This window comes from Catharus ustulatus, chromosome 1, assembly GCF_009819885.2.
Source record: "Catharus ustulatus isolate bCatUst1 chromosome 1, bCatUst1.pri.v2, whole genome shotgun sequence".
NCBI classification, from domain to species: domain Eukaryota; kingdom Metazoa; phylum Chordata; class Aves; order Passeriformes; family Turdidae; genus Catharus; species Catharus ustulatus.
Window position 1 is genome coordinate 113,073,169 of NC_046221.1, and position 27,117 is coordinate 113,100,285.

Below are 27,117 nucleotides of genomic sequence, written 5' to 3' on the forward strand. Positions count from 1 at the left end.
TCCTTAAAGCAAAGGTCTCCTCTTACAAAGGTCTGTGCTATCTACTATGATTGACTATTCTCAATAGTGGATAAACTTTAATTGTAGCACAGAGGTGCTGAAGTGAGGAATTAAAAAGAGTCAGATGTCCATGCCTGATGACAAGAGTCCAGAAGCAGGCACTCCAAGAAGAGCACACAAGTGCACTTGGAGAAAATCACATGTGTGGTTGATACTGAGATGTCATTGTGAGGAAAACCAGACTTAATTTTCCTCTAGCTATAGAGGTGTGGAGCTCTGTTTTGAAGGCATTAGCTTCTAATCTATTCTTTTTGTAAAGACTATGAGAAACTTTTCCAGTACAGAAGACTGTATCTCCAGTTCTTCAGCAATTCTGGTGACACAAGATGTGGTAGATGGTAGAGGATTTGATCCTGTTTCTTTTTTTTTCCTGTTGGCTTCAGGCAAAGATTTTCATCACAAAGCAGTGCTCAGTCTCGCGAGACAAAGGCAATGCCAGTTTTCATGGTGCTGTGTATTTCTTGTAAGCTGAATCAGGCTTGGAGTGAAGGTGTAGTCCTCTGAACCATCAACTTGAAAAAAACAGTTACCCTGGTTTCCCCACAAAAAATGAAATGGCTCAATTAAAATGAAAGCACACAGAAAATGGAAGCTTTTACAATACCAAATGATGTTGTGGAAGATTTGCTACATTGTCTTACTATGAGAAGACAGAATATTAAAGACTTTTTTAAAATAAGCCTATGACTCCTCCCCTCAAATAGTTGTCTCTAAAGCCTGATAAATTAAATATTACTCACCAGACAACCAGAAAAGCTTTAGTCAAAGGAATTTAAAGATGTGTTAATTAGTCAAAAGAGAGAGTCCATACAGTCTTGTAAATATTATGGGAAAAAGCTATTAACACAAGTGAGCACATATTAATTGAAAACATTGTATAAGAGCTACAGAGTTCAGAGAAAGTCCCTTTCATTTGCTATTAAAGCCTGTGTATATGCAAATTCAGTAGCTAGCAGATTAGCTATGGTGCCTGGCTGTAGATAACTGGAAAACATCCTCCCAAGCTGGCTGCATAGCCACAGCAAAGCTGTTACCTGCTGCCTGGGTTTGAAGCGCAAAATAACAGGTGAGGGGCTGCTGGGCTTCAGCAGCAGCATAGAGAGGCTCCACAAAACACTATGGGAAAGTCTTCTGAGACAGATTTCCTCCCCTCTGTCTTTCTCAGGAAAGAGGCTGTGTCAAGATGCTGGGGTCTCGTGCCAGAGTTTGGCTCCTTTCCAGAGTCCGGTTCACACACACACAGGTTTCTTTCCTGCAGGAGCTGGAGCATGAGGGACCTTGTGAGATCATGCAGGACAAGCAACTGGCCATGGGAGCTCACAAGCCCTCCTGGCTGTTCATCAGATCAGACTTTGGTATCTACCAAGCAAAGCAGCCTCTTAACCATGCTTGTTTCACCAATGGCATCTCAGGGAGCTGAAGGTGTCCCCCAGGCATCTTCTCTTCCCCACGCACAAAGCCCTGCTTCTGTTCTGAATGACAGTCAGAACAGACTTTGCCAGTTAAGGGTGAGGAATAAACAAATAGTCAATCACAATCATTAATTCTAATCCTTCCCCTGGCCCACCCTGTGGCCTGTGCCCCCCTTATCTCCCATTGCCTCTGCTTCCTTGCCCCTGAACAGCAGGTGCTAGCTTTTGCTGTCTTTCAAGGGACTCCCAGGGGCTGGCAGACAGCAGACAGCTCTACGAGAGATGAGCCCTAGCAGTACACAGGGAGATGTCTGGATGCCTTTCTGCAGCAAAATTCATGGAGTTTATTTCCCAACAGTCCCTTGTAGCCCTGCTTGTGAGAGTGTCTGAGCTTGAAGGGCTGGAATCGCCCAAACTGCAATGATCAAGTTGCCAGAGTAGTGCCTGTGAAGTCTCCATGAAGCCAGGGCAGGGAGAAGAGCCTTAGGCAGCCATTCAGATCTCAGTGGACCTCAGAAGTCACTCTCTGACTCTTATTTCTTGCCTGTACAGAGCCCAAGGTACCTGAACTCCTAAATTTGTGGTCTCATGTTAACTAGGCTTAATAACAATTCCTCCTTCTCCCCATTCAGCTGAGCCCTCCAGTGGCAACCACGGAGCTCAGGAGTGACCAAACAGTAATTTCCCAATCTTTTTATAGGAGCAATAGCAGTCCTAATTCATAGGGCTTTTTTAAACCTCCCACTCTTCCTGCAAAGGGGGAAGCTTCTGCTCCCTTTGTGCCCACCAGAATGTGCCTCTGCAGCACAGGGTTTTTTAGTGGCTGGAAACACATGGCTCTGGCTGCACCAATGGCCATACTGTGATCATTACATCTGTGTGTGCACATGTGCTCCTGGAAGCACTTTGGATGCTCCTTGCTTATCAGACTAAACCAAGTGGGTGAAGAGGGAGGGCAGCATCACAGCTTTTCCACTCCAGTGACTTCAGTGTTAGACTCTGTTTCCTCTACTTTCCCCAGCACTGAGATATGCATACCAGGTCTCCAGACAAATCAGATGGCTGAACAGGCAGTTAAAATCCTGGCTTTACTGCTGGGGCAGCATCAAATTTCCCCATCTTTACTGGGCCAACCAGTGAGCACAAAGGCTGTGGCCCTCCCAGATTCTGGCCTGGATAGGAGCCAGCATCATCTGTGCTGTAAATTATAGCAATCCCAAACCAGACTGCAGCTGCTCAAATGCCATATTCATGTGAAGTCACAACCAGCCAAAGACCAGGTTGTACACCCGTGTGTGATCTTAACCCCAAAGCCTCAGAAAAGGTCTGCCTAGATTGTTGTATAGGACTCATTCCACCATATATCCAGGACATAGACAGGAAGGGGTGGAAGGTACTCCTTTCAGATGATAATGTGTGGCAAGTAAGATCTTCCATAGCCCAAGAGGAAAGCCACAGTGTTTCTAATTCAGAACTAAGCTGAGATGTATTCTTGAACTTGAGTTACCTATTTTGTTGTGCACAGCTTCCTCCTCCAAGGATTCTCTTTTGGGAGTCTGTACCCATACGCCTCCTTCAAACATCAGCCCTTTGCTCTCCATCAGACCTGCTGCAGGGATGAGTATATGACTGTGTACTTGATGTGTTTCTTCCAAATTTCCCAAATTTGGAACAAGGACTACTTGCGCAGATGAATCTAGGCAATACCGAGAGCACATTTTAGTTACCTTGGAACTGATTCAAACTTCTGAAGAAGCACTACACTGGGTTACCTCAGATCCAGACCTGGTTTCACAATCACCAACCTTCTTACTATATTCATCCACCAGAAAATAGAAAGTGTTACAGTTGGGTACAGTCATAAACACATCATTGCCAATGGAAAATTCTGCTGGCAGTTTCTTTTATACCCAGCCAAATATACAGAAATGGAAAGGTCAGCTATGCAGGCACCGGTTTTACATATGTGCATTAATTACAACACAGTTACCTTTTGTTATTCATTTCATCCGCTCAATATATATCAAATTGAATGAGAAGAAAGAGGAACCATAGAAAGACAGAAAAGGGAAGCCAGGACAATCTATGAATGGGACTGGTCCTCCCTTTCTGGATCACACACTGGCAAAGATTCAAAACTAGCCAATTGCAGGGAATGAGAAAAGCAAAGAGAAATATATCCCATGTCAGCTTCAGCTTTTTCTACAAGGCTTTCAGAAGTCCAGTGGGCTTGGCTTCTTGGTGCATCCCTTCCACGGGAATTTTCCCAAGCAAGGTCTGTGTGTTCAGGCACTCTGGTACATTAGCTTCTCCTTAAGTATACAGCCATGGTCCTGATTTTAATTAGTCAAAAAAATTGTTCATTGAACACCATGACACATATGCAAGTTTTGGGGATACCTGCCCTCAGGCAACACTGGAAACTGTGAGAAAGAATACTGAACAATATCATCAGAAAATTCAGAATATCAATTTGCATTCATGTGTGGATTAAACACTTTTGGTTATGATAGTGTCTGAAAAACAGACAGCATAATGTCAAATGTGGTTAAGAGACTGAGTACAACTTTCATGATTTTAGCCTGCACTCTATTCCTCTCACAGATCTATTGCAACTTTATTTACCTGGCAATGCATTGCCCAGATACCTTAGGCAAAAGGATTTCCACTACGAATTCTCTTCCCTGAACAAGATGAACACTGTGAAAGAATCACAGAATAGGACACAACTTCCCCAGGGAACACACGGTAATGGGCGTGAGACTGCAATTAGACTCGCCGAGTTACCAAAGCCTCCCAGCTAGGCCAACCTCCTTCTTCAGCTTCACCCAGTGTCTCCTGGTGGTGAGTTGTGGGAGGCCTCATTGCATCCACCTAGACAAACCCTTTTAGTCACAGGAGCTTTGTTTGACTGAGGAGAGCTTTCTGCTGTGCTATGGCTCCCTAAAACCCTCTAAAAGCCCAGGGGCCTCCAAGATTGTCCCAAAAATCACAGTACTGTAAAAGAGAAAAAAAGTTACTAATTGCAACTTAAAAACTTACATCCTCAGATGATGAATGCAAAGTGAACTCCCATGGTTTATAAAATACAGTTACATAGAATAAGCTGTATAGCCAGCCCCATACCAAAAGGACTTCTCCTTTCTGATCTTTCAGGATTACCCAACGAAATGGCTTTGCTGACTGCTTAGGTAGTCATTTCATAGGAAGGCTTGGTCTTTTGGTATATACTGGATACTGGTATTGACTTGTACGAACATGAAAAAAAGTGGAAACCAGCTAGAAAATCTCTTTGGCAAGTAGTTCAACAGACCTACATCCTGAAACTGTTCTTGTCTCTTTCTAACTATCCTGCAAGAGTCCCAGATAGAACATCAAGGCCAGAGCAAATACAAATTGGGCTGTGTATTTGTAGTAGTCTGGTGGAGATCAAATTAGTATGGAATTTCTTAATCCTTTGATCTATTGTTGCCATGCAGGGGGGCAGGCATTTATCATAAAAAGGTGGACTATCATATTCAAGTTTTCCTTTCTTGTTCATTGGTGTAGTAGTTTCAATTCATCGCAGAACCCCACAAGAGCAGCACTGATATCAGCCTAGCAGGAAGTGCTTAGTCAGTGAGCTACATTTTAGAGTTTCCCTGTGGTGGGACTCCTGCAGCCCCCAAAATAGTATTAACTGTATGCACACAAGCAATAATGTGATGCTGCTACCCTGCTCTCTGTAGGGTGCAATTGTCTGTATGCTCTACACTTTGCTAGCCTTCTTTTAGTCAGCATACTCTGTATGCTTTTAAGGAATGGGCTGAATCCTGATTAGATACTTCCCTGTGTATTATCGCAGGTAGGTGTGGGGTAGTTAAGAGTTTCTTGGAGTAACTGATTGCTAATTTGATGCAAAATTAAGTAACCATACAAGAAACTACTGTTTAGCTGCAAAAGCATGACTAAATAACAAGGAAGGATTTGGACCTTGCATGCCTCCCTTACCTGCTGCTAACAGAGTGGTATGTCAGAAGCAGGTAGCAGCTCTGTGATGCTAGTACATCTTTATATGCTGTTCACATTCCATTGCAACATGTCACATTTGATATGGCATAATGCAATGTGACTAATTTAATCAGATGTGAAGTGCACTACAGCAACACATCAAGTCTGAAAATTTGGGGAAAAAAAAAAGTTGGACGAAATAATAAAGCTTTCTGCAATCTATGGTTGGATTATTTTTCTCAGCTGGAGGGCTTCATTTTCTGAGCTTGGCCTTTTCTATTCTGACCTTCCAGCCAAGGGCATGTGTCAGGAGGCCTGTATTTCCCAAAGGCAGTGACACAGCCTATTAGGTCATATGAGCTGGATCATCAAGCCTTTGTCCACCTCAACTTCTGGGCCACCACTCCTTACCCACCCCCACATCCCCCAGCACTAACTCATGATACGATGCCCTTGCCTTTGACAGGTCGGGAGGGGGAACAGCATTTTATTGCTGAACACGTACACAGCAGAGCCCAGAAATGAAGTGAACTTTCTGTGGTCTGGTGCTAGCCACTTAGTAAGGCTGCATTTAATTAGCTACTTCTGAAATATGACAAGGAGAAAACACAAGATTTACCAGTCTGGTTGCATTTCTAACCCAGGGCTCAGAATTGTTTTGTTTTGAAGTGATGATTATAATCATAAATATCAAAACAGCCCTTGTCCACAGGAAGCTCATCAACCTTTCAGTACTTTTGAAAAGCATATCCACCCTCATCCATTGTGGACTATTTCCTAGCCTGGGGGTGTGGGGATGGACAGACTGCCATGCACAGACATTAGCAACTCTGCCCTTTCAAACACTGAGTGACAAGTGACTTGGAGATGACTTTCTTTAGTTTAGTCCTTTATTTTACATCTGTCTCTTCTCTGTGTACATTACCAGAGATATGGAAAGCAGGGCAAAGAGTAATTCACTTCTTCTTCACTACAGCCCTGAGGGTTTTTTTGGTAAAGTGTTATGGTCCTCAAAGGGTTGTGAAAAAGTCTCAGAAGAATTCAAAAAGTGCTAGAAGAAGCCCAAGTAACACTTAAGGTAGTGAAAATCTATGAGCTAGTTGAACCTAAGGGGCTGCTGTACAAGGGTCAGGTAGTCCAGAAGGAAGGCTGTATTTTCACAAGATCTTGGAGATGGTGCCACCTGAAAGAGAGGAAGAAGTTCTACTCTAGTTACTGTGGCAGACACTTACACAAAATAAAACTGAAAGAAAATAATGAAAAAAAGTATGATAAAATATACTTATATGTTACAAAGAAGTAAAAACTATTTATTCTACCCTTGTCCCTGTGCTAAGCATATCTCAGCCAAAGGAGAGGTTCACCCTTCCTTTTTGCCTCTTTAAGGACCATAGAAATTTGTGATGGTGTGATCTTTTAAAACCCAAATACCACATACAGGTTTATTGGTCTCTCATTTCCTTAGACCTGGAAAGTAAATGCTGATTACAAATGAGAAGATGCTGTGTTAGCTCCACCTCTAGTGGTTTGTTTGCTTCTTATAGCCCCAGTCCTCTCTACTTCCCCTATCAGTGGAGTTACCACTGTGTTCCTACCTAGGAATAAGGAAAGGAGGTACTTTCACAAAGTAGGGTTAGATTTCAAGGTAAGGTCTGGTCACACCAGAAAAGGTTTTTTTTTTGGTGTTGGTTTAACCCCGAGACTTTCATTTTTCTTTGTAATGTATGAGGTAAACATGAGCTTTTATAGCTCTTGGTCTCTGTTTCCCATTTTCTTGTGAAGCCGGTAACTTCGTGATGGGTCCCCTGTTTGTTGACCTTTACCCTTAGCTTTAGGTGGACCCTGTTCAAATGGCTCAGCAGACCAGCCTAAGAGCCCTGGGTTCCCCTGGGGAAGAGGATGTTGCAGCAGACAGCCAAAGCCAACAGCTTGCCAGACCTCGGCAAGTTAGATCCCGGAGAAGAAGGCGTAGACAGACAGCTCCTGCATCCCGAGGAGAGGATGAACCTAGGACCTTTCAAGGTGATCTGTGAGAGAAGAGTAGTTGTATTGGGTGAGGAGGGGGATGAGTGCTGCTTCATTTCAGCTGCTATTTCACATTTTTCTTGTTTGTGTGCACAGGAAACTCCCTTGAAATAAGGGCTCAAAAGTAAAAGAGCTGTAGGTGGCACCCCTATGGTTGTCCTGTTAGCATTTTCAGAGTTGCTGTTTCTGACCTGCTCTAAATGTTGTCTTGTGTCCTTGCTCTGGCTCTCTTCTCCAAGACCTAAAACCTCCTGTTTACTTAAGAAGACAACAGAGAAATATCATCTTAGAGTACTTGCTCCAGAATTCCTTCTTTAAAATGCAGTATGTCTGGCTTTGAAACCTAACTCGAGGCATCTCTACACAGTGCTTGGAGTTCAGGCTGGCTCCCTATGGTTTGAGTGGTGCTATTTGCCAGCTTCAGCAATGTTGCCCTCCCACTGTGCAGATCAGCTCTGCAGCTCACCTGGACCAAATGTCATGTAGGATCTACTGAGTTTGTGCCTACTCAGTGAGACTTGGAATTGGAGAAGGAGCAGCACAGTAATTTCCTACTGGCTCTTATCTTGAGGAAGCCAAAGGCTTTGCAGCAGAATTGCAAGGCAAGGATGCTGCTAGGTGCCTTTGTTAGAATAAGTAGGCAGCTAATTTCTAGACCTTACAGCCAGCTTATACATGCAGGAAGCCTTCCTCTAAATTGCGGAGGTTTTTTGTACACTAGAATCCCTGGTCAGCTCATGGAGAACTCCAAGCACCCTTCTGTGCTTGCTGTTCAGAGTGGTGGGAGTTCCTGGAAGCAGGTTTGATTGTGTAACACAAAACCTTTTCAAAGGCTACAACTGGGTCTTGATAAATATTGTCTGGGAAGATTATCTAGCAATATTTCAAGGTCAAAACTCCCTTTCCTTAGTACTTTTGAGATGATAGAAAGACCACAAAGAAATAGAAACCAAGAGCTGTGTTGGAGGAATGGAGGTTGTGGGAGAGGCAGAGGTGACACTAAGAGTTGGGAGTAAATTAAATGAGTTAAACTCTTGAATGAAAATAAAATATTGAAGCTCAAGAAAAGTCTGTAGTTGGGTTTTTACTTTTCTTCAATTTATTTTTTTTTTCTTCTCTCTAGTCTTCTGTTAAAGTTAGCATGATAGATGGATTACAGGACTGTTATAATGGTTTGTATGGAGCTGAGAGACCACTGAAATCCAAGAGCATTTTGTGGTCATTGTCCCTGGCTTTAGTTCCAGCCTTAGTTAACCAAAGCATGAGGTTTCTCTGCCCTTACTTGAAAGATAGGAAAGGCTGTTTTCATAACAGGAGAGGCCAGCAAAATGGAGTGCAGTTGATTTTGAACTCTAACCTTGGCAAAATGATGCTAAGTCTTGTGATATGGTGAGGCTGGGAGGAAATGGTATGAGGCACCTTTAAAATATTTAGTGATTAGGTGATGTATGTACAATCAGACACAAGCTTTTTCTTGGCTTTGGACCTCTTTGTTCTGCATGATCTTTCTAATATTGTTACTTTCTTCTGCAGTCTACAAATTCAGCAGCCATGCCCCACCTGTGAGTGTGGACTGCGATGGTGGAAGCTCTCAGACTGCTGCACTGCCTGATGATGGAAGCGTTATGGGAATGATGGCTAGGTCTGCCAGGTACTGGGTGAGGCGAGAAGCTCCTCGATGCTGGGTCAAAGGCTGCACTTGCGCTTGCTCACGAGCTACCAGAAGAGCTGAACGAGAAGCCCACCCTGCTAGGAGCCGTGTGCTGGCACGTGGTCCAGGTGATGAAGGCAGCTCCATCTCTGTGAGGCGGGATTTAGTTTTGGATGAAGACAATGATGGCAGCACTGGTGATTCAAGTGATGATGAACGCAGGAGGTTTGCAGAGGAGTATTCACTGGTTCCCTTAAACAGACGAAAACAATATTCTGCCCAGACTTTTCATGAGGCAGTAGAAAGATTTTTAAGAGGGTTCTGAGCTTTGGCACATCTGTTTTGAATTTGGGAGCCAACTCTGAGGAGATGCAAATGCCTGTCATCATGTGCACGGTTTATTATAATACGGGCTGAAGCCTGCAGGAAAGCCATGGAGGTTCAAATAGAGTAAAGCTCAGTATACTGCTCTTAGATTGACAGACAACTAGGAAGTGATTTGCATTCCAGTTTTGTCTCCTTGATATGTGTTGCTGCCTTCTTCAGGAGCTTAAAAACCTTTAGTAATCATAAGGCATTAAAAATGGAAAAATTACTTTGAGTCTAAGCTAATGTAATGACTTTCTTCTGCAATTTTGATAGAGGCGAAATGCAGCCTTTATTTCTCAGCAGTAGAGTCTCTATTTAATAACTTCTTGAATGATATTTGAAATTCAAAGCCTTTGTTTATGCCAGTATTTCCTTTCACTAAATGCTTTAATTTACCCTATAGAGGCCTAGAGGGTTTGGTATTTTTTGTGTATGTTTTTTTTCTTTAACTGGATCTAAATCTAAAAATTGTATTCTACTGCATATATTTGATTATTCATATATTAGCAGTTATGTATGATAATGTGAGATAGCTAGAGCACAGTCTACTTAAAAAGTCTCACACCCTTTAGCTGTTAACTTATCACATGAATTAAAAATTAAAAAAAAAAAACAAAACTTGTTCTGAAGACCTTATCAAGTTTTTCAGGTTTTTTTGGGTTTTTTTGAGATGGTGTGTAGCTGAAAATAATGACCTGGATTTCTCAGCTGAGAAATTTTGGCTTAGACATTTTTCCTTTATTTAGTTAAGAGTTAGATTTTAGGAGTATATACCTTAGCCTAACAGTAAAATGCTGGTGCATGGTTACTGGAAAATGGCTCTACTTCAGGAACCTGATCCATGAGGATCATTGAAGTCTAACTCCTGGCAGGGGCAGGCCCCACAGATCATAGTAGGTGCCTGAGAATATTGTCCAAATGCTTCTTGAGCTCTGCCAGGCTGGTGCTGTGACCACTTTCCTTAGGAGCCTGTTCCAGTGCTCAAGCACCTTCTAGGTGAAAAACCTCTTCCTACAGCTAACCTAAACTGCCCCTTGCACAGTTTCATGCTGTTCCCTCAGCTCCTGCCCCTGGTGACCAGGGAGAAGGGGCTGCTTTGAGGTTTGCCCTCGGTCAAAGGAGAAAAGACAGTTCATGTTATGGAGATTCTGCAGATATTTGTGTTCTTATGCAATGTACTGAAAAATGAATCAACTAACCTCCAAAGCTGTCTTGACTTTACTTAATATGACTGCAAGCTTAAAATTAGACATATGTCTACTCCTGAGTCCATCTCCTCTTTTCACACTGAAAGCTGTATGAGGTAAATGTCACATGTGTGAAGTTACACTGAAGAGAATTGGGCAACTTCTGCTTTATGCAATTGTTCAAACTGAAACAGGGCTGCTGCTTTAGTCAGAGCAATTTGCAGAGTCTGCAAATTAGAGGGGTGGGTTTTTTCCCTTCTCTAGGCATCTGTTAAAATACTGAGAGATGAATGGTAATTCCATTTGTTTCTGGGAAAAGTGAATGTGACTTGCTTTTTCTTCCCTCTTCATCTGAGCCACAAATGAAGTCTCATTCCTCCAAGTTACAACTGAGCAGCTTTCTAGAGCAAATCACATAAAATTTTAAGTTTTGTGGTTTTTTTTGGTTTTTTTTGTTTTTTTGGTTTTTTTCCCCTGCATGTATGGTTTGTTGGTTTGGGGTTTTGTTTGCTTTTAAGACTTTACTGAACTACAGTGAGATTTTTTTTTTTTCTGTACCTGTTAGTAAGGCATTTGGCAAATCTTTGGGACCACCTGATGCAGCAGAAGTCAAGCATTTAGTAAAAAAACATTGGGACTATGCAACCTAGCAGTAGTTGCTTATTCCTTCTTGATATGTGTGTTATTTGCTCCTTGAGTGTTTTCAGAAATACTTGGCGCTTTTGCAGTTAGGTCCCTTAAGAGCTCTTGACCAAAACATGGAAATTTCCCCCCAGCTAAGCTAGCAGTGTCCTTTATTTGGTCTATATTAAATCAAAACAGTATTGGAAGTGTGCATAGCTTGATTCACATGACAGGCCTTCTCTGTGAAGGGGTACTGCAGGGCATGATCCCGAATTAAAACTATTATCTTGTTACAGCTGAAATACTGTAAGGCATCTACAGACACATCTAAAATGATGCCCTTGATTATATAAATTTCAGAAAGTGATATATTCATGAAAATCAACCTGGCAATGTTTCATATAGTCTTTCAAGAGCTTTAGTTTTCAGGCTTGTGAAACATTTTATTTTTTTTTTTAACAAAACAAAACCCCTCATAAATGTCACCAGTAGGTAGTAAGATACCAAGCATTGTAGAGGTGTCAGCTTTTTGACAGCATGATTCAGTATTGTGCGTTTTCAACTTGACAACTATTTAGTTTTTCTGTGTGAATCTGAGCTCCTGTAAGCATTTTTGTGCATACTTGTCTATTTTCCACAAATGATTCTGCAACTGGGATTTTTATCACATGTCGAGTTAAACATAGGTAGAAAGGTCTGAAAGATCAAGACCTCTGAGGAAAAAATCCTCTCAGAGTAACTTCTGAGGGGAAAAAAAAGACCTATGAGGCAATAATTTGAGATATCTTTTAAGAAAAATAGATCAAGCAAAGCTGAGGAACAGCTTGGGGAAAAAAATTAGCTATCTCTTGAAAAAAATGGATCGGGGGATAATATGTCTTTTCTTTGAGAATTTGAATTTCTGTGCTCATTTTGCATTTGTCTCACACTTATGTGCCTGTTTGTATATAAGGGTGAAGTCAAGGACTTCAGGACTAAAGTCCAGTGCTGAATAGTAGCTGCTGTGAGTCCAGAGTTTCTCATGTTGCTGAGCTTTAAATCATCATTTCCTTCCAGCATGGTGGTCATAATGTCTCATCAGCGCATTACATGAGCACAGTAATAAAATTGCAAGATTTACTTTTCTAATTATTCATCCTAGATAGATTCATAGACAAAACAAAGTAGCACGAAGGTGTACCTTAGAATATGAATGCATCAGGGTTCTATGTATATGCTCTATTTAGAGCTGCATTATAACTTTTACATCACTGCAAGGTCATTACAGCTGGCACCCTTCCTTGATCCAGCCAAGAGAATTTGAGTATCTGGATGCCAGAGGACTGCTTGCTCTCTCCAAATATTTTCTTTTCTCTCTTTGGCTTCCTTTTCTTGGTCTGATCAAGGATCTGTGAGAACAGGTGTCCCCATGGTGCTCTTTTATGTCTTGCCTACATCTATAGAGGTATCTGTATTTTCTTCAACTAAGAGCTGGCAAGAATTGGAAGGTTTGAGAGAGGGGAACAATCCAGTGAACCTGGAGATCAGACTAAAATCTCTTGAGCACAGAGGCTTTCTTTTTTTTTGCCTTTCCCTCATAATTAATTCAATGGGGCCCTGATCCATGACTGGGGCTCTAAAATAATATAAATTATTGTGACCTGTTGGAGTGAGTTCAGAGGAGACCATGAAGATGATCGGAGGGCTGAAGCACCTCTCCTATGAAGACAAGCTGAGAGTTGGAGCTGTTCAGCCTGCAAAAGAGAAGGTTTTTAAAGCAGGCCTGCAAGAGAGCTGGAGAGGCACTTTTTACAAGATGAAGTTGTAGGACGTGGGGAATGGTTTTAAACTGAAAGAAGGCAGATTTAGATTAGATATTGGAAACAAATTCTTAGCTGTGAGGGTGCAGAGACACTGGAATATGTTGTCCAGAGAAGTAGTGGGTGCCCCACAACTGAAGTATTCAAGGTCACGTTGGACGGGTTTTTGAGCAACTTGGTCTAGTAGGAAATGTTCCTGCCCACTGCCATTCAGCTGAAACTGAATGATTTCTAAGGTTGTTTCCAACCCAAACAATTTTTTAAAAAATTATTTAGTTACAGTACTGTCCTTTCCCTTCCCCATGTTCATCCGACACCTAGAAAGACAATTTGCAATATTCAAAACTACTAATGTTTTTCTGTGTCTTTCTCTGTAGTTGGTAGACTTTTTTCACTGCTCTGAGCAAAAAATCAAGACAATCTTCAGTAAAGGATCATCAGGAGTTGTGGTGTTTCAAGGTTTTTGTCTATTTAAACCAGTCTTTCCATGCCTACTTAGAAAGATCCAAAGAACCTGTGTCAAAGTGTTAGCTGAAGAACTACAAATAGCATTTTATTCCTTTCTCCCCACCTCCTCCCCCCAATAACTCTATTGTTCTTATAAATCCACAGCATTCCAGCTGTGACTTGACAAGAGCCCTGACAGTCGCAAAAGCCAAATCACAGGAGCAGCGTTCTTGTTATTTTACACAGCTAAATTTAATACTTCCCCCCCACTCCTCCACCTTTCACTCTGGCAGATACTTAAGCTGCAAATTAGAGACGTACCGAATTAGCCTTCAAACCTCGCAAATGCTGTCAGAAGGCTGACTCTGTGATGATGTGGCTTTGATATCAAGCAGGTTATTGCTTGTGTACAGCAGCACTTGTGAGCATGTGTGCTGTTGGTTGTAACTCCTGGCCCCGGTGCCGGCAGGTCGTTAATGTTCGGTGCGCGCAGGACCGAGCCCCGCGGTCAGCACGCCGGAGAGGAAGACTCAGACTTTCCAACAACCACTTTCAGTTGGCAGAGCCGTGATTGGAACCATGTGACAGTTTGAGGCAATGTACCAGAGGCAGCCAATTTATTACATATGGCAATATGATTAATGGTATCAAGTGTTTTTATAAAAAAAAAAAATTGTAAAAGTCCAAGAATATTGCAACGGCCAATTGCATGGAGTCCAAGTCGGTACAAATCTGTTCCATGAATTTAAAGGCAGGCAGATGAGGTTAAATGAGAGGGAGAGAGCCAAGATAATGATTACAAAGTAAGTTTCAAAAAGAAAAGTGTGTAGAATGTGCCCATGAGCAACAGCCCCTTTTCTCTCCTGTCTTATGTCCTTAATGAATATAAGCTGGAATAGGTCTCTGAAACTAAACTGCCTCCTGCTCATAACCTCTCTTCCTGGAATCCAAAGACTCGTTAATGGTATCCAACAACACTTACAGGGCAAACAACAGCAGGTTCAGAGGCAAAAAGAACTGTCAATTTGGTGAAGACTCCTTTGATAATGATTTTGTCTTATTTTTAAGCAAATGTTTTGGTTTAACGCACTTGGTTTGTTTTTTCTGTCAAAACAAAAGTGTTAAAGGTACTATTATTGAAAGGGGAAAAAATTCAGGAAATGCAGGTATGGAGGTGATGTCTGTATGCTGCAGTGTCTTTCTTCCCCGGTCTCTTGCTGTCCATCCTGCAGAGTCAAGAAGTTGTGGCACAGTTTTGGTCTGTGTCGGTTGCCCAGACAGGAGCTGGGCACAGTTTGAGAGTTTACAAAACATAGAGTCAGTCTGGAGAAGGCTGTGTTGCTCCAGAGGGTGGGAATGGATTCAGGTTGGCCCATGCTGGTGTGCCTCCATGCCATGCAGTAATCCTAAACACCTCTCAGTTGCTAGTGGTGGCACAGCTGAAGCTCCTAGGGCTTCATGGTTGTAGATAGGGCTATGTCCCCTCCCAATCTCCTTGAGTGCAGCTGAGCATCCTGCACATGATCAGAACCTTACCTAGGCTGTAGAGCAAGTGAGGAACAGAGGAGCTCACCTGGATGTAGTGGTGTAAGGTGGGAGCTGCTGTCCCTCAGCAGCAGCTCATATACACCAGAGCAGCACTGGAAGAGACCTACAGGGGTATCATCTTGTGCTCTCACCCAGCCAGGGCTGTACTGGTCCCATTTTAATTTGATCTGTATACAGGTTGCCTGACAATTCCTGGCAGGGCTTAGACAGTGCCCCCTTCACTTCCACACAACTACATGATGACAATATTTGTTAAGACTCGTGTGTTGGGATACTGGGTGGCTGATGGGATTGCTGCTAAAAACTGCACATGCACGAGCCTTAAATCTCAGTGTGCCATAGAAGAGAAGCCCAATGCTCAATGCCTTTTGCCTAACGCAGTTGCAAACTGCTGCCTTCCCCAGGGTAGCTTTGAAGGTACAGAGCTGCTGGTCCTGAGTGAGCATAGCAACAAATATTTGGCATGGAAGCACAATTTCTTTTGTCTACTCCTTTTCCTCTTTTCTCACTCTGCTGCTATTATCGATGGTAGCACAGCTCCTTTGTTAATACCCAAGACTCCTTTGCCAGAGTGCTGTAATACACTGCATGAAGAGCAAGGTATTTATACCTCTCCTGCCTCAGCACAGAGCATACGGCAGGAGGTCCGATATGACCTGCTGCTGCATTCCGTATGGCTTGTGGCCACATGGTTCCTCTTCTCTGTGTGTGTGTTTATTATTGTTGGATAATGCTAAGGCTTGCAGTCATGCGGCCTGCCAAGGGGATTTTGAAAGGCTTATTTGGTCTTCAGTCAAGGAAAAGATTTCCTATACTTTGTGCTACAGGAATAGTGTTTGATGTAGGTGCTGAGACTTGCCCTTCAGAGGTGCCCTGCTCTCTCTGCTGAACACAGGGGGAGATGACTGCCTTGACCACAGGAACTGCACCCACCCTAAATTCCAAAAGCGGGTGATACTAAATTCCCCCTTCCCACAGGTGCCCCAGTGTGCACCTCATGGCCCTCTGAAAAACAGGCTGGCTGTATGTGCCTTAGCATTTTAACAAGACATGGAAACCTTTGAACAAATTGCCAGAAAACTTTCAGCAGGGCGAGCGTGCGTGAGTGCTGCCTGCACCAAGTGACCCTCTTAATGCCAGAGAGGGAGAGACAAAGTGTGGCACAAAGAACAAGCAAATGAAAGAGCTGGCTTGCAACTCTGATCCTTATGGACTTTTCTTGAGCTCTAGCAACAAAAAGTGTAACTCTTGTGATGAATACAGTCCTACTGTTGTATTCCTACCTTCCAACAATAATTTCAATTGAACCCTACAGCATGTGGAGTCCCTTTGCTTTTTAGGTCATAAAAGCAGTATGTGGAGTAGAGACTTAAAAAATGGACTTTTAAAAGACTCCAATGCCTCAATCTCTCCAAGAATTCGACTGATAAATCTCCTGTGTAAAACGATCACATTTTGTAGAGAAGAATCTTTGTTAGACATTCATTAGCAATAACATGTGAGCCAATTTAGGGAATGAAACCTTTCTTCTATATAAAACCCACTGTGGTCACTAAAACTAATGACTTTTTCGGCCTACCACCCTTTAATTCAGTAGTGAAGCACGTGAATTTCCTGTATTGCTTAGTTCTCCAACAATTTGTTTATCTTTGAAGAGCAGGTCCCTGACTGTGTGAACTCAGGCACATCCAAAAGGTTAAGTAATAATAAAAAAAAGTAGATCAGGGCCATAAATGTGGTATTTAAAATCATGACAAAGTTCTGACAGAATTGAGGAGGTCTGGAAGAAGAATGGTTAATGGGCTTACTTCTATTTCAGCTCATCTCCACATGAGAAGCAGCCTGAACAGGAGAGAATTGAAAATATGACATGAATTTAAGTGCTCTGAGGCTGATCTGAACCCATCAAAGCTGGTGCAAAAAATTCAACTGGCTTCAGTAACCTTTGGAATACTTGATGCTCATTACCAAAAATAAAAAGAAAGAAGAAGAGGAAGAAAAAAGGGAAAATTAATTTTTTTTTAGCCACCATGCAAGAAGGAACACTTCAGGTTCAGATGGGGAGTTTTGTGTGTTTCTCTTTAGATACTAAATTTTTGAACAACGAAATACAAAGATGGTAGAATTAACAAAAAATTTGAAGGCTGAAAAACATAGAAAGGTATTTTTAAAACAGCTGACAATGGAAAGATTTATGTTCAACTAAGGCAAGTTGTAAAGAAGGGAAGGAGGCAATTGGCCTAATAATTGTAAAACAAATTCTGTCCTGCTTTTGCCAAAGCTTTATCTGTGTTTCTGAGGGGATGTTAGCTGTAATGTGCCTTGCCTGAAGGGAAGACCAGAGTGTTTCAGGGCTGCCTTTCAGCTGGAGTGCCAGGCTTTCTTTACTGTTTAAAGGAAGAGTTGGAAACTGCCTGTGTACATCTTGTCCAGATGTGAAGCCAAGGCATGAACTACTGCCTAGCAAGTGCTCTTGGGTCCTAGAGCTTGGGAAAAGACAATGGATTTCTTAGAGGTCTCACAGATTTATTTTTCCTTGAGGAATATAAAACTTGAAGCCTGTTTTGTTTTTACATAGTCTGCATAAGAATACAGGCATCTCTATAAGACACAATTCCTTAGTGCCTAATTTGCTTCTATTATATTCTAGACAAATTAAGAACAAAACCATATGGGAATGCACGCAAAAGTGTCAGTGACTGAGAGTCAATTTCCTGGGATTTTAGCTGAAATTTTAGTTCCCAAGTTGCTTCTAAAACATGAGCTAGGCTCCTGAGTCACCCAGGAACTAATGAAAATGTTCCTTTGAAATGTGACAGGGAGCTCAGACAGAGCAAGAGTGACACACAGTCCTTGGAGCACGACTGCCCAGAGGGAGTGATGGTAAAGCGCCTTTCATCTTAGCTGTGACATTTTTAATTCAACTTATTAAAAAATAACATTAACAGCATTGTGCAAAGAGGTGATAGACCTGGCTGGATGAAGAGGTTTTAATGGTGCAAAAGAGTGCACATAGTGCTTGGAGTGGTGAGACCTCAGAAATGCTGGAGTGCACTTTGGTCCCTTTGAAAGGTCTGGTCCAACCTCTCCAGAGCACTGATGCATTGTAACAAGAGCGGTGGGTGCCTGTGCTGACACCCACTGGATGCTCTCCAGGCTGCCCTGGCATGAGGAACCCCTCTTGTTAATTTTCCGAAGCTTGGGAAGCTTGTGTTGAATTTCATGATCCCTTGATGTCAAGGTATTGTCAATCTGTAGGCTTTCAGTGGAACCCTCCTTCCTGGCTGTGTGCTCCCATGGCTTCCTTTGTGCTGACAGGAGATGGGTGATGGACCTGACTGACTCCAAGTTAATCCAGCAAGGGGGTGAAAACTGATTTTTATCTAGAACAGTTTCCCAATCTGGCTCATGTCATGGCTGTGTGGGGCTGATGCTGGCATGCAGGAAGGAGCCAACCTTTACACCAGGAACCTCCACCTGCTTAAATCTGTTGCAGAACTGCAGTGTAGCTGCGACCCAGCAGATGAATTTTGGATTATATTTCTCTGTTACAGCAGAAAGACTTTTAATTTACCCACATATTATGACTTCTTCATTAATAAGGAGGAAAGTAAGTAACGAGACAATGTGTACAAAATGAACAGCTTCGTACCATAGCCAGTTGAGTGGCGAATTCTTTCATGAATGCTCTCTGTGTGATATTTCTATAGTATAATAGATTCTGGCTGTTCACTCTAATAATTCTGAGCTTCAGGGTAAGATTTTATTTCTCTTTTGAAAGTAATATAATCAGTGGTGCTAGCACAAAATTCCCTGTGTGTTTTTGTGCATCCTTAACACTTCTTGGGATGAAAGTGAAACTTATATTATTTAGAGCAGTTCAAAGAACTAAGTTCCTTCTGTAATGGTGGTTCCTGCTAGAATTCCTTATGAAAAAACATTAACCAAGCTAACTGTACTACAAAGCAACGTAGGTATTCTATATTTGCAGAAGGAATGGGTCCAAAAAGCTTTAAAAAGTGTTAGTTTCTTTGTACAAAAGGCGTATTTTAAAAGTCACCCGAGGACAATGTGGATATTTGTCTATCCAGGAATTTTATTTATACTCTATCTGTGTGAACAAAGCTCCTGGAGATGAGGGCAAAGGGTTTTTGGCAAAGCATGAGGTAGCTTAGGACAATAATGATGCCGGCACTAGCACGTGTTTTGATTGAATTTTCCCTTTGCTTGTTAGTTTAGATTCACTGCTCTGCTGAGAGGATCACAGAGCTTCCCTTCCTTTCCTCTGCTTGCCAGGGGGAGAGGACCACTCCTGCTGCATCCATTCAACTCCCAAGCTCCCGATCATTTTCTTGGTTTCCTGTGAAGCTCCCTATTTTTTTCCAAGGGAAAGTTTATCAAATCCTCTCTCTGCAGTGGTAGAGCTGTGCCTGTGGCAAGCCAGACTGCACAGTTGGAGAACTTGCTCAGGCAGTTCTTCCCAAGGCACAGGGAGGAATGAGTTTCTCATCTGCTGGCACAAATGTGTAGCTACTAAGTGGTTCTCAATATTATAGGGTCTGAGTTTTCCCTTGAAATTGCACAAAGTTTCCCATGCAAGAAGAATAACTTCAAAACCAGAATGTGGTCATCTGTGCCAGACACATCCTTCCACTGTCTTCCCACAGTTGTTTCAATCTCTCTAGTGGCAACTATCCTATTTGCTTCAAGACTGAGAAGAGCTTTCCTGCTGCCTCCTGGGCAGCAAGGACCTTTCCTTATGCTTGAACAGGCAGATCTCCTTCCCTTCCTCTCCTCAGTACTGTGCTCAGCTATTCGTGCACGTGTCCCCAAGGCCTTCACGGGACTTAGGTGGGGAAAACTAAGGTCAGCCTGGAATCACTGTTGTGTTTTAGTATGCAGCTGCTGTCCTGTGAACTGGATTTATTTGTAAGAATATTCACAAACCAGAGTAACTTCTGTGTTTATTTTTTTTTTCTTATAACCAATTTAATCAAAGTTGGTAAGATATTATTAACTGGTTCACAGGACAGAGAGTTCATGAATATGTAGTAACTCATCACCTTATGATTTTTATCCATTACTACAAACTTCATCTTAGATGGTTGCAGCAATTAAATTAGACCTTGCTATGACTGAAAAAAGGAAAATATGAGCATCAAGCCCTGCTATTATGAGGTCTCATTAGTAAACAAAACAATCTTTTTGATAAATCATGCCTGGGGTTTTAAGGAAAATATGTTTATCTGTTTCAACAGCAATAAAACTACCAGTAAAATTCTCCCATCACCTACACACACACACATGATCCCCTAAAACAAACATATGCAAGTACTTAACAGATGGACAAATGAACCTTGGGATGAATGTATTACAAAAACAGAGCAATCACTGTGGTTTTCAGCAGGAATTATATTAACATCTAAGGACCAGCTTAGAAATATTTTGATGAGCTGGAAACATAGGCTCAGTTTGTAGCAAAATCAGACTAGGTCTTCATTCCTGTTATACAGATAACATATTTTATTTGTGCTGCAATATTTTTAGATGGCATGGATCTGTTGTTGGATTATTTTTTTCTTTGTCTTAAACCAGCAGCAGCTCTGCTATCATTTTTTTCACCCTCTGTGCACACTGAGGTCCTACAGTAGTTTGAAAGCTGAGGTTGCCCTGATGCCCTTGAGGAGTACTTTTTGCTACTCAGCTGTGCAAAATGCCATGTGTTGCTTCTCTTCACTGCTCTGCAGAGATGACTGCATTGCAGTGGACTCCTATCAGTTCACTGTGAAGCCTGTTGTAAGTGTCTTTTTGATGGCCTAAAAGAGTCCACAAAACATTTTTAAAAGCTGAAGAGACCTACAATGAAAGCTAAATTATTGGCCAAAACAGATCTCTAATCTAACTATTTCAGATGAGGGATTTTGGCTTTGTAGGCTGCTTTAGCAAATTTTGTATTGTATTGTGGGATGAATTGCATTAAAGAAAAATGAGATAAGATTTATAATCATAAAATCAACTCTGCAGTTTAACTTGCCTTTGGATCCCTGCCTTAGCATCCTTCTCATGTGAAGAAATGCAATGGGATCCTCTTCATTAGTGTGTTGTGTAGCATTACAAATGATAAAAGGAACAGCAATTGAGAAATTAAACCTTCACCTTAGGACCAAGATGTCATATGGGATCTTTTCACTATCAAGGTTTTGTTGAACATCCATCAGGAGGAAAAGTGCTCTGCTCATCCTGCCCCCAGTGTCAGCTTTCCAGTGGGACAAGCTTCCCAGTTTGGTGTTTTTACATTGCATTTTGAGGTAGCAGCAGGCACCATTGTTTGTACGGGGTTGTGGTGGCGATGTGTCAGTGTATTTCCCCACTTTGTTTGGACTAAAAAGCTACCAAAGCTGGTAACTTTTGATTCTACTTACCAGGTGCAAGCAGATACAGATTCTCAAAGGTCAGTCTTTGTCTATAAGGATTTCTGCCAAATTTCTAAATAATAAGATAGATAAGGTTAATCTTGTCCTCTACAGATCAGGATTTTTCCTTCACGTAACTAAGGCAAACAAATATTTTGAGGTTTGGAAAATTTCTATGCCAAATCCACTTGCAAGTTAGGAAGATATGCGGGGTTTTTTTGCCAGTAGGCTCTTCAAACTAATTGATAAATAACCCTAAACTGGGTATCAGTTACTATCTCAAAATCATTCTTATGTTTATGGAAGCCTCTCAGTTCTCCATGACTGAAATTTTCCTGTGAGGTGATTTTATGGTATGAAAATGCAGTTGTTATTAATAGGAGTATCCTTTAGGCTAGATTGGGATGAATTTGGATAAGCTCTCCCAGCCTTACATCAGTTTACATATCTATGACTGAAATAATAATTTTGCAACATTAATAAAGTCCTGTAAATTTGATTCAAGGGCTACTAAGGTCAAGGATAAGACCACCTGTGCCAACTTCTGAGTCCTCCAGGAAGTATCCCATGTCTTAATTGACTTCACCAGTACCAGAATCACAAGGTGAGGTTATGAACGGTGCTCTACAGTGCTGGGAAGCTCTTTGCTGCTATTCCAGAGGCTCCCTGGAAGTTTCCTCACACTAATGCCCTGGCATGGACCTTTGGAGGTCACCTTGCTACTATATTATGATTCATTTCCAGATCATTCCCTTTCCAAAAGACACTTGTTCCCTGGAAGGTGCCACGTGAAAAAAGTCATATTAAAAGACAAGTAAAGCCACCAGCAACAAAAATTATTCTCTGCAGATTTAGTAACTGCTACAGCATCTTCTTTCCTCTATTCTGTTTCATTGGCATTGGCAATAAAAAATAATCACTTGGAGACAATGTCCTTGCAGGCTGGCAGTAAGTCTAAATGGCAACAGCTAAAAAGACCCAGAGAAGAACATTTAAGTTACATCTATTATTGCTTTGGCTTTTCAAAAAATGTCAGAAATAAAGTCTCTTTTGCTCAGCATTTGTGTATGCTTGGTGGGATGGGAGGAGGCAGAAGATATTAGGATATTCTTTCTGCTATTATTACTAGGTGTTAGATGGGGTGATGACTATATAAGAAGGTGGCAGACACTGAATTTGTGCTTAGAACAAAAGAAAGCTCTAAAATCAGACAAAGCTTTATTTTGGCACAACCACGGCATTTTTGGTGAAGACCTTGCTGTGCCCTTCCCAAAGTTAATGCTCTATTCCTCATCATGAAAGCTGAAGAGGAGTACTAAAGGGTACCACCACATTTTCTCCCCTCTGTCCAAGAATTGGTTTCATATTTTCTTTTCCTTCATGTTTCCAAGCACTTTTCTTTATGAACAGTAACATACAACAGTAAATAGTCTATCTGTTAAGACTACACATTGTGACAGATCCCTTAGGAAAGCTGCAGCTGGGTTGACATTTTTGTCTCATCACTGCTCTGAAGAGTGGTTTTGTTTGTGAATTCAGAGAATGACTCACATAATGACCAAATAGAAATGCATTTCATAAACATCATAGGATAGCAGTAACTGCATGGTTGGCTCATGTTCCTCTGCCTGTCCATGTTTGTGTAGACTTAATGATAGATTCTCTTCTGTATGGAAGGATAAAAATCTCCAGAAAAATCTGGGCATTAGGATGGTTCATTCACTCCAGCTGAGTGCCTTTATAGTGAAAATGTCTATATACATACATATATCTATGTAAAACAGATTCTGATTCTGGCATGTGAGTTGTGTGTTTAATACCTGCTGGAGCATATGAGGACCAGGGATTTCCAGGACAGATGAAGCTGCTGTGTGGTGGGAAGACTGAGACTCAGACAGGTTTCCTGGGTCCTTCCTGTCTTCCCACTCTTACATGCCCAATCTATGGGCACAGGGGCTTCCCTGAGCAGCTCTGGCTGTGGGGCTGGAGCCAAGATAACTGAGAAGGGGAGTCAGCCTGCTGTCTGGATACCAGACATATTTTTACACACACATACATGCACACACACACGTGTATTTTTGGTTACCTATCTGTAAATAACGAAGCATGAAGTTGTCCTGTGTCCCTCCCTCCATCTATAAAGCTTTCTTCTTCCATCTTCTGTGTTAGAAATACAGAATACTAAATTCAGTGCAGCATTCTGTGTATCTGACTTTCAACGCTGCTCAGAAAACCCTAAGGCCAGGACTGAAATAAGAGCTGAAATCCAAACAATGTGTGACTGAACACAAAACAAATCATGGCTTAGCAGGAATATGTTGTGACAGCTCTGCCTTCTCCCATAACTGCTAGTCAATTTTCCCCCTTACATTTAAATAACATAGTATACATATTGAACCAATAATAGGGTACAATGGAAAATGCATAGTGAAGCTAAAAAATGCTGAGATGTAAAATCTTCTAAAACCTTTCTGCAGGGGCCATGTGATATTCTTTCTCTCTCACTCTCCCTTCCCCCCTCTTCTCTCTTTAAAAGCAAGGGTGGGATAGGGCTTATTTCTATAAAGATAAGTAAGAAAGGCCAGTTCAAATCACAATGAAGAAAAAAGAAGGTGGAATTTGCAGTAAATTCAGGAATGTCTAATACATCTGGGCAGCGTTTGCATGTACGTCAGGTGAAAACTTTGACCTGCTAAGGACCTTTGGAAATAAAGTTAAAAGCCAGCCCCTCTCACAGAGGAAAAATGTCCAGTAAAACAGCAAGGTCCCACAGCATTGTACCCTCTCCTGTCTGCTGCAGTCCCCCACCCCTGCCTGTGGGGACACCCTGGGGTGGTGAAGATCAGAGTCAAGACAGATCACCCACCTCTTCCTAAGGGAGATGGTGCTCAGAGGACTTGGCTGTGTGAGCTACAGGTTGAGAGACGCTGGCCTGAGCCTGCCTCTTTGCCCAACCCATGGCCTCTGGGAGCAGCTACTGGCACTGGGAGAGTGGGCTGAGCCTTGGCTCTGCTCTGGCTTGTGCTCCACTCCATGTTCCATCAGGGGAGAGGCAGGTTGAGCTGAGGTGGCCCTTGAGGATGCAGCTCTCATCTTCTGGTGAAGGCAATGTTGGTTAAGCAACTCCCATCTTGAGCTGGATTTTGACCTGAAAGCTTCAACTATGTCACACAGTGAGAGTGAGAATGGGACCCTTCCCCTTTCAGTCATTTCTCCTTGCTCATAGCAATCTGCTAGCAGAGAGAAGCTGGCTGCTTCCCTCCTGTGGGTCACCACAGGGCTTTTTTGGGGTCAGGTGTCTATGGTGGGCACCTTGAGCTACTGTCCAGGTGGACATGTGCCACTCCACCATGGAAGCACTGCTGTTATTAGTTCCTATAAGCAGCTACAGAAGAGGGAGATGAAGAAAGAACACAATGAAGAGGTAGTAAGCAGCTCCAATTTGCCTTGTTTTTCCCCTTTGAAAACATTCTTTCTTTTCCAATTTTGAGTGGTTTTTAGGGTACTCATTAATCTGGAAAACAAGAACAACTTCCAGATCATTAGTGCCATGGTGAATTGAAACCCTAGCCAGGCTGGACTAATAGTGCCAGGGTCATACGAAATACCAGTCGGTGCAGGCTATTAAGTGCCAGGGTGATTTGAGAGAACAGCTTGTCCAAGATACGAATGCCAAAATAATTGGAAATACCTCCTCACAAGTTGATGTATAAATCAGCAAACTGTTTCAGTTTAACAAAGTTAAAGGCAAAAGAGCAGTGCAGGCACCGAGCAGGGAACTGCTGATAGTTTAGTGTCTCTGAGTGCTCTATTTCCTTATGCTGATGGCATTATGGGTAAAATTTCATTACAGGAGATCACAAATGCGAGGTTGCCAATCCCTGAAAGCTGCATACTGTGCACTCTGATATCCTTTGAGGAGCAGGGAATTCCTGCAGATTCCAGAGACCTGTCAGTATGGGAAGTGGAAACATAATTTAGCGCTTATGTCCTACAGATGATTTTGGCTTGAAGAGTATTATTCAGCGCTCTCCCCTGGAGCTCTATAAAGCCCTTGCTAGCTTCCCTAAGTATCTTATTGTCCAGCCACTGTTCTGGCCTGTCACCCTGCTCTGGAGTGTCACCTTATCTGAAAAATCAAAGTATGTAACTCGGCAGTAATGGGAGATGGGATTCAGAGTGGATATCCATCTCAGAAAACATGGCATCCTCTCCCCTACCCCAACCCCACAGGCTCATAAAGTTTCTGCTTTTCCCAAGGAGGTTATGTTAGCATCCAGGGCTTCTGTGCTGCACAGCTGATACACCTGAGCTGGATCAACGGTGATGAGCAGCCACATTATTCTCCTTGGTAGTAAAATGGAGGGAAAGATGGCTGGATATGGAGAATATTGGTTACTGGGTGAGACCATGTTTCAGAGATACAGTAAGAATGAATCTGAAACTTTCTTAGAAATATCAGTCACACATTCCTTTAATTAGATCGGAGAATATAATGTTAATTTTCCTAGTGTTTCTAAAACTCTTGTGAGCTTTGTAGCTCTGTAACAAATAGCCATGACAGTTACAAAACTCAAAAAGGCCTTGTTAGCTAATTTTTCTATGAGGCTTGCTTAAAGAAAGCAACACAACTGCACTAAGATTTGTTCTCCTTGGATTTCAGGCCTTTTTCAGGTTGAAAGAATATAGAGGAGGTTTGGCTACAAGTACTCCAAACTTCTGACACACCTGAGGCTAGGTCATCTTAATCTGTGAGAGGTTTTGCAAAAGGGAGCCTGAAGTAATCCCAGAGGTTCTTAAGAGCTCTTAATGCTGTAAAAAAGTCGAGAACACCATAAACGGAGAAAAGTGGAAGCGTAGACACATCACAAATGTGACAGAAATGGGATCAGTACTGAGGAGGATGTGACTGGGATGAATGGATCATGAAATATGCTTTCAGCAGCAGCACTGAGGATAACTCCTCTCTGGTTGGAATGTCTCAGAGGTGTTCATAACATGGTCACATAAATAACTCTGATACCCAGGCTGTATAAATCCCATCACATATCAGGCAGCTCCTTCACATTAGAGGAAGCCTCACCAATCAACAGCTGAGTAACCTGTGTGTCCTATGCAACAGAAACGTCACCTTTCCTCAGCTGTCATCAGTGGTATATGTGAGACAGAGTTGCTGAGCAGCTTTGGGTAACTACAGATTCACAGTTTGCAGAAGAGATCCCACGATGTTTCAGATATATTGAACTGCAATTGTCCTACTGAAGTGTGCCTGCTATATTTTGCCAGGCATTTTTCTTGCTAGTGTCTTGGTGCCCTAATTTACCAAGGTCACTTTGATGGTCCTTCCATTTATTACCATGACTATGCTTGCCAAATCCTTCTTTCCATGAACTCAATCTAATAAACAGAGGTTCCCTGAAATCTAAACTCCCCTCTGGAAAAATAACAACAGAGAAGAAAATCTTCAGCAGTGTCTTTCAGGAAAAAATAAACCCAGAATCCCATGTGTCTGCCCAGAAAGCACAAACTGCTCCCTACAAGAAATGACATCCCCGCTCCAGCACAAACGCCCACACATGTGGATACACATGT

General features: G+C 42.1%; 1 protein-coding gene across 1 annotated transcript; it reads left to right on the top strand.

Moving 5' to 3' along the window:
* The first annotated feature begins 7,302 nt into the window (after positions 1-7,302).
* Positions 7,303-9,867, top strand: LOC117008997. The gene is made up of 2 exons (XM_033083154.1): positions 7,303-7,484; positions 9,021-9,867. The coding sequence occupies exons 1-2, from the start codon at positions 7,313-7,315 to the stop codon at positions 9,461-9,463; spliced, it is 615 nt and encodes a 204-aa protein (XP_032939045.1). The 5' UTR covers positions 7,303-7,312; the 3' UTR covers positions 9,464-9,867.
* Positions 9,868-27,117: the final 17,250 nt, after the last annotated feature.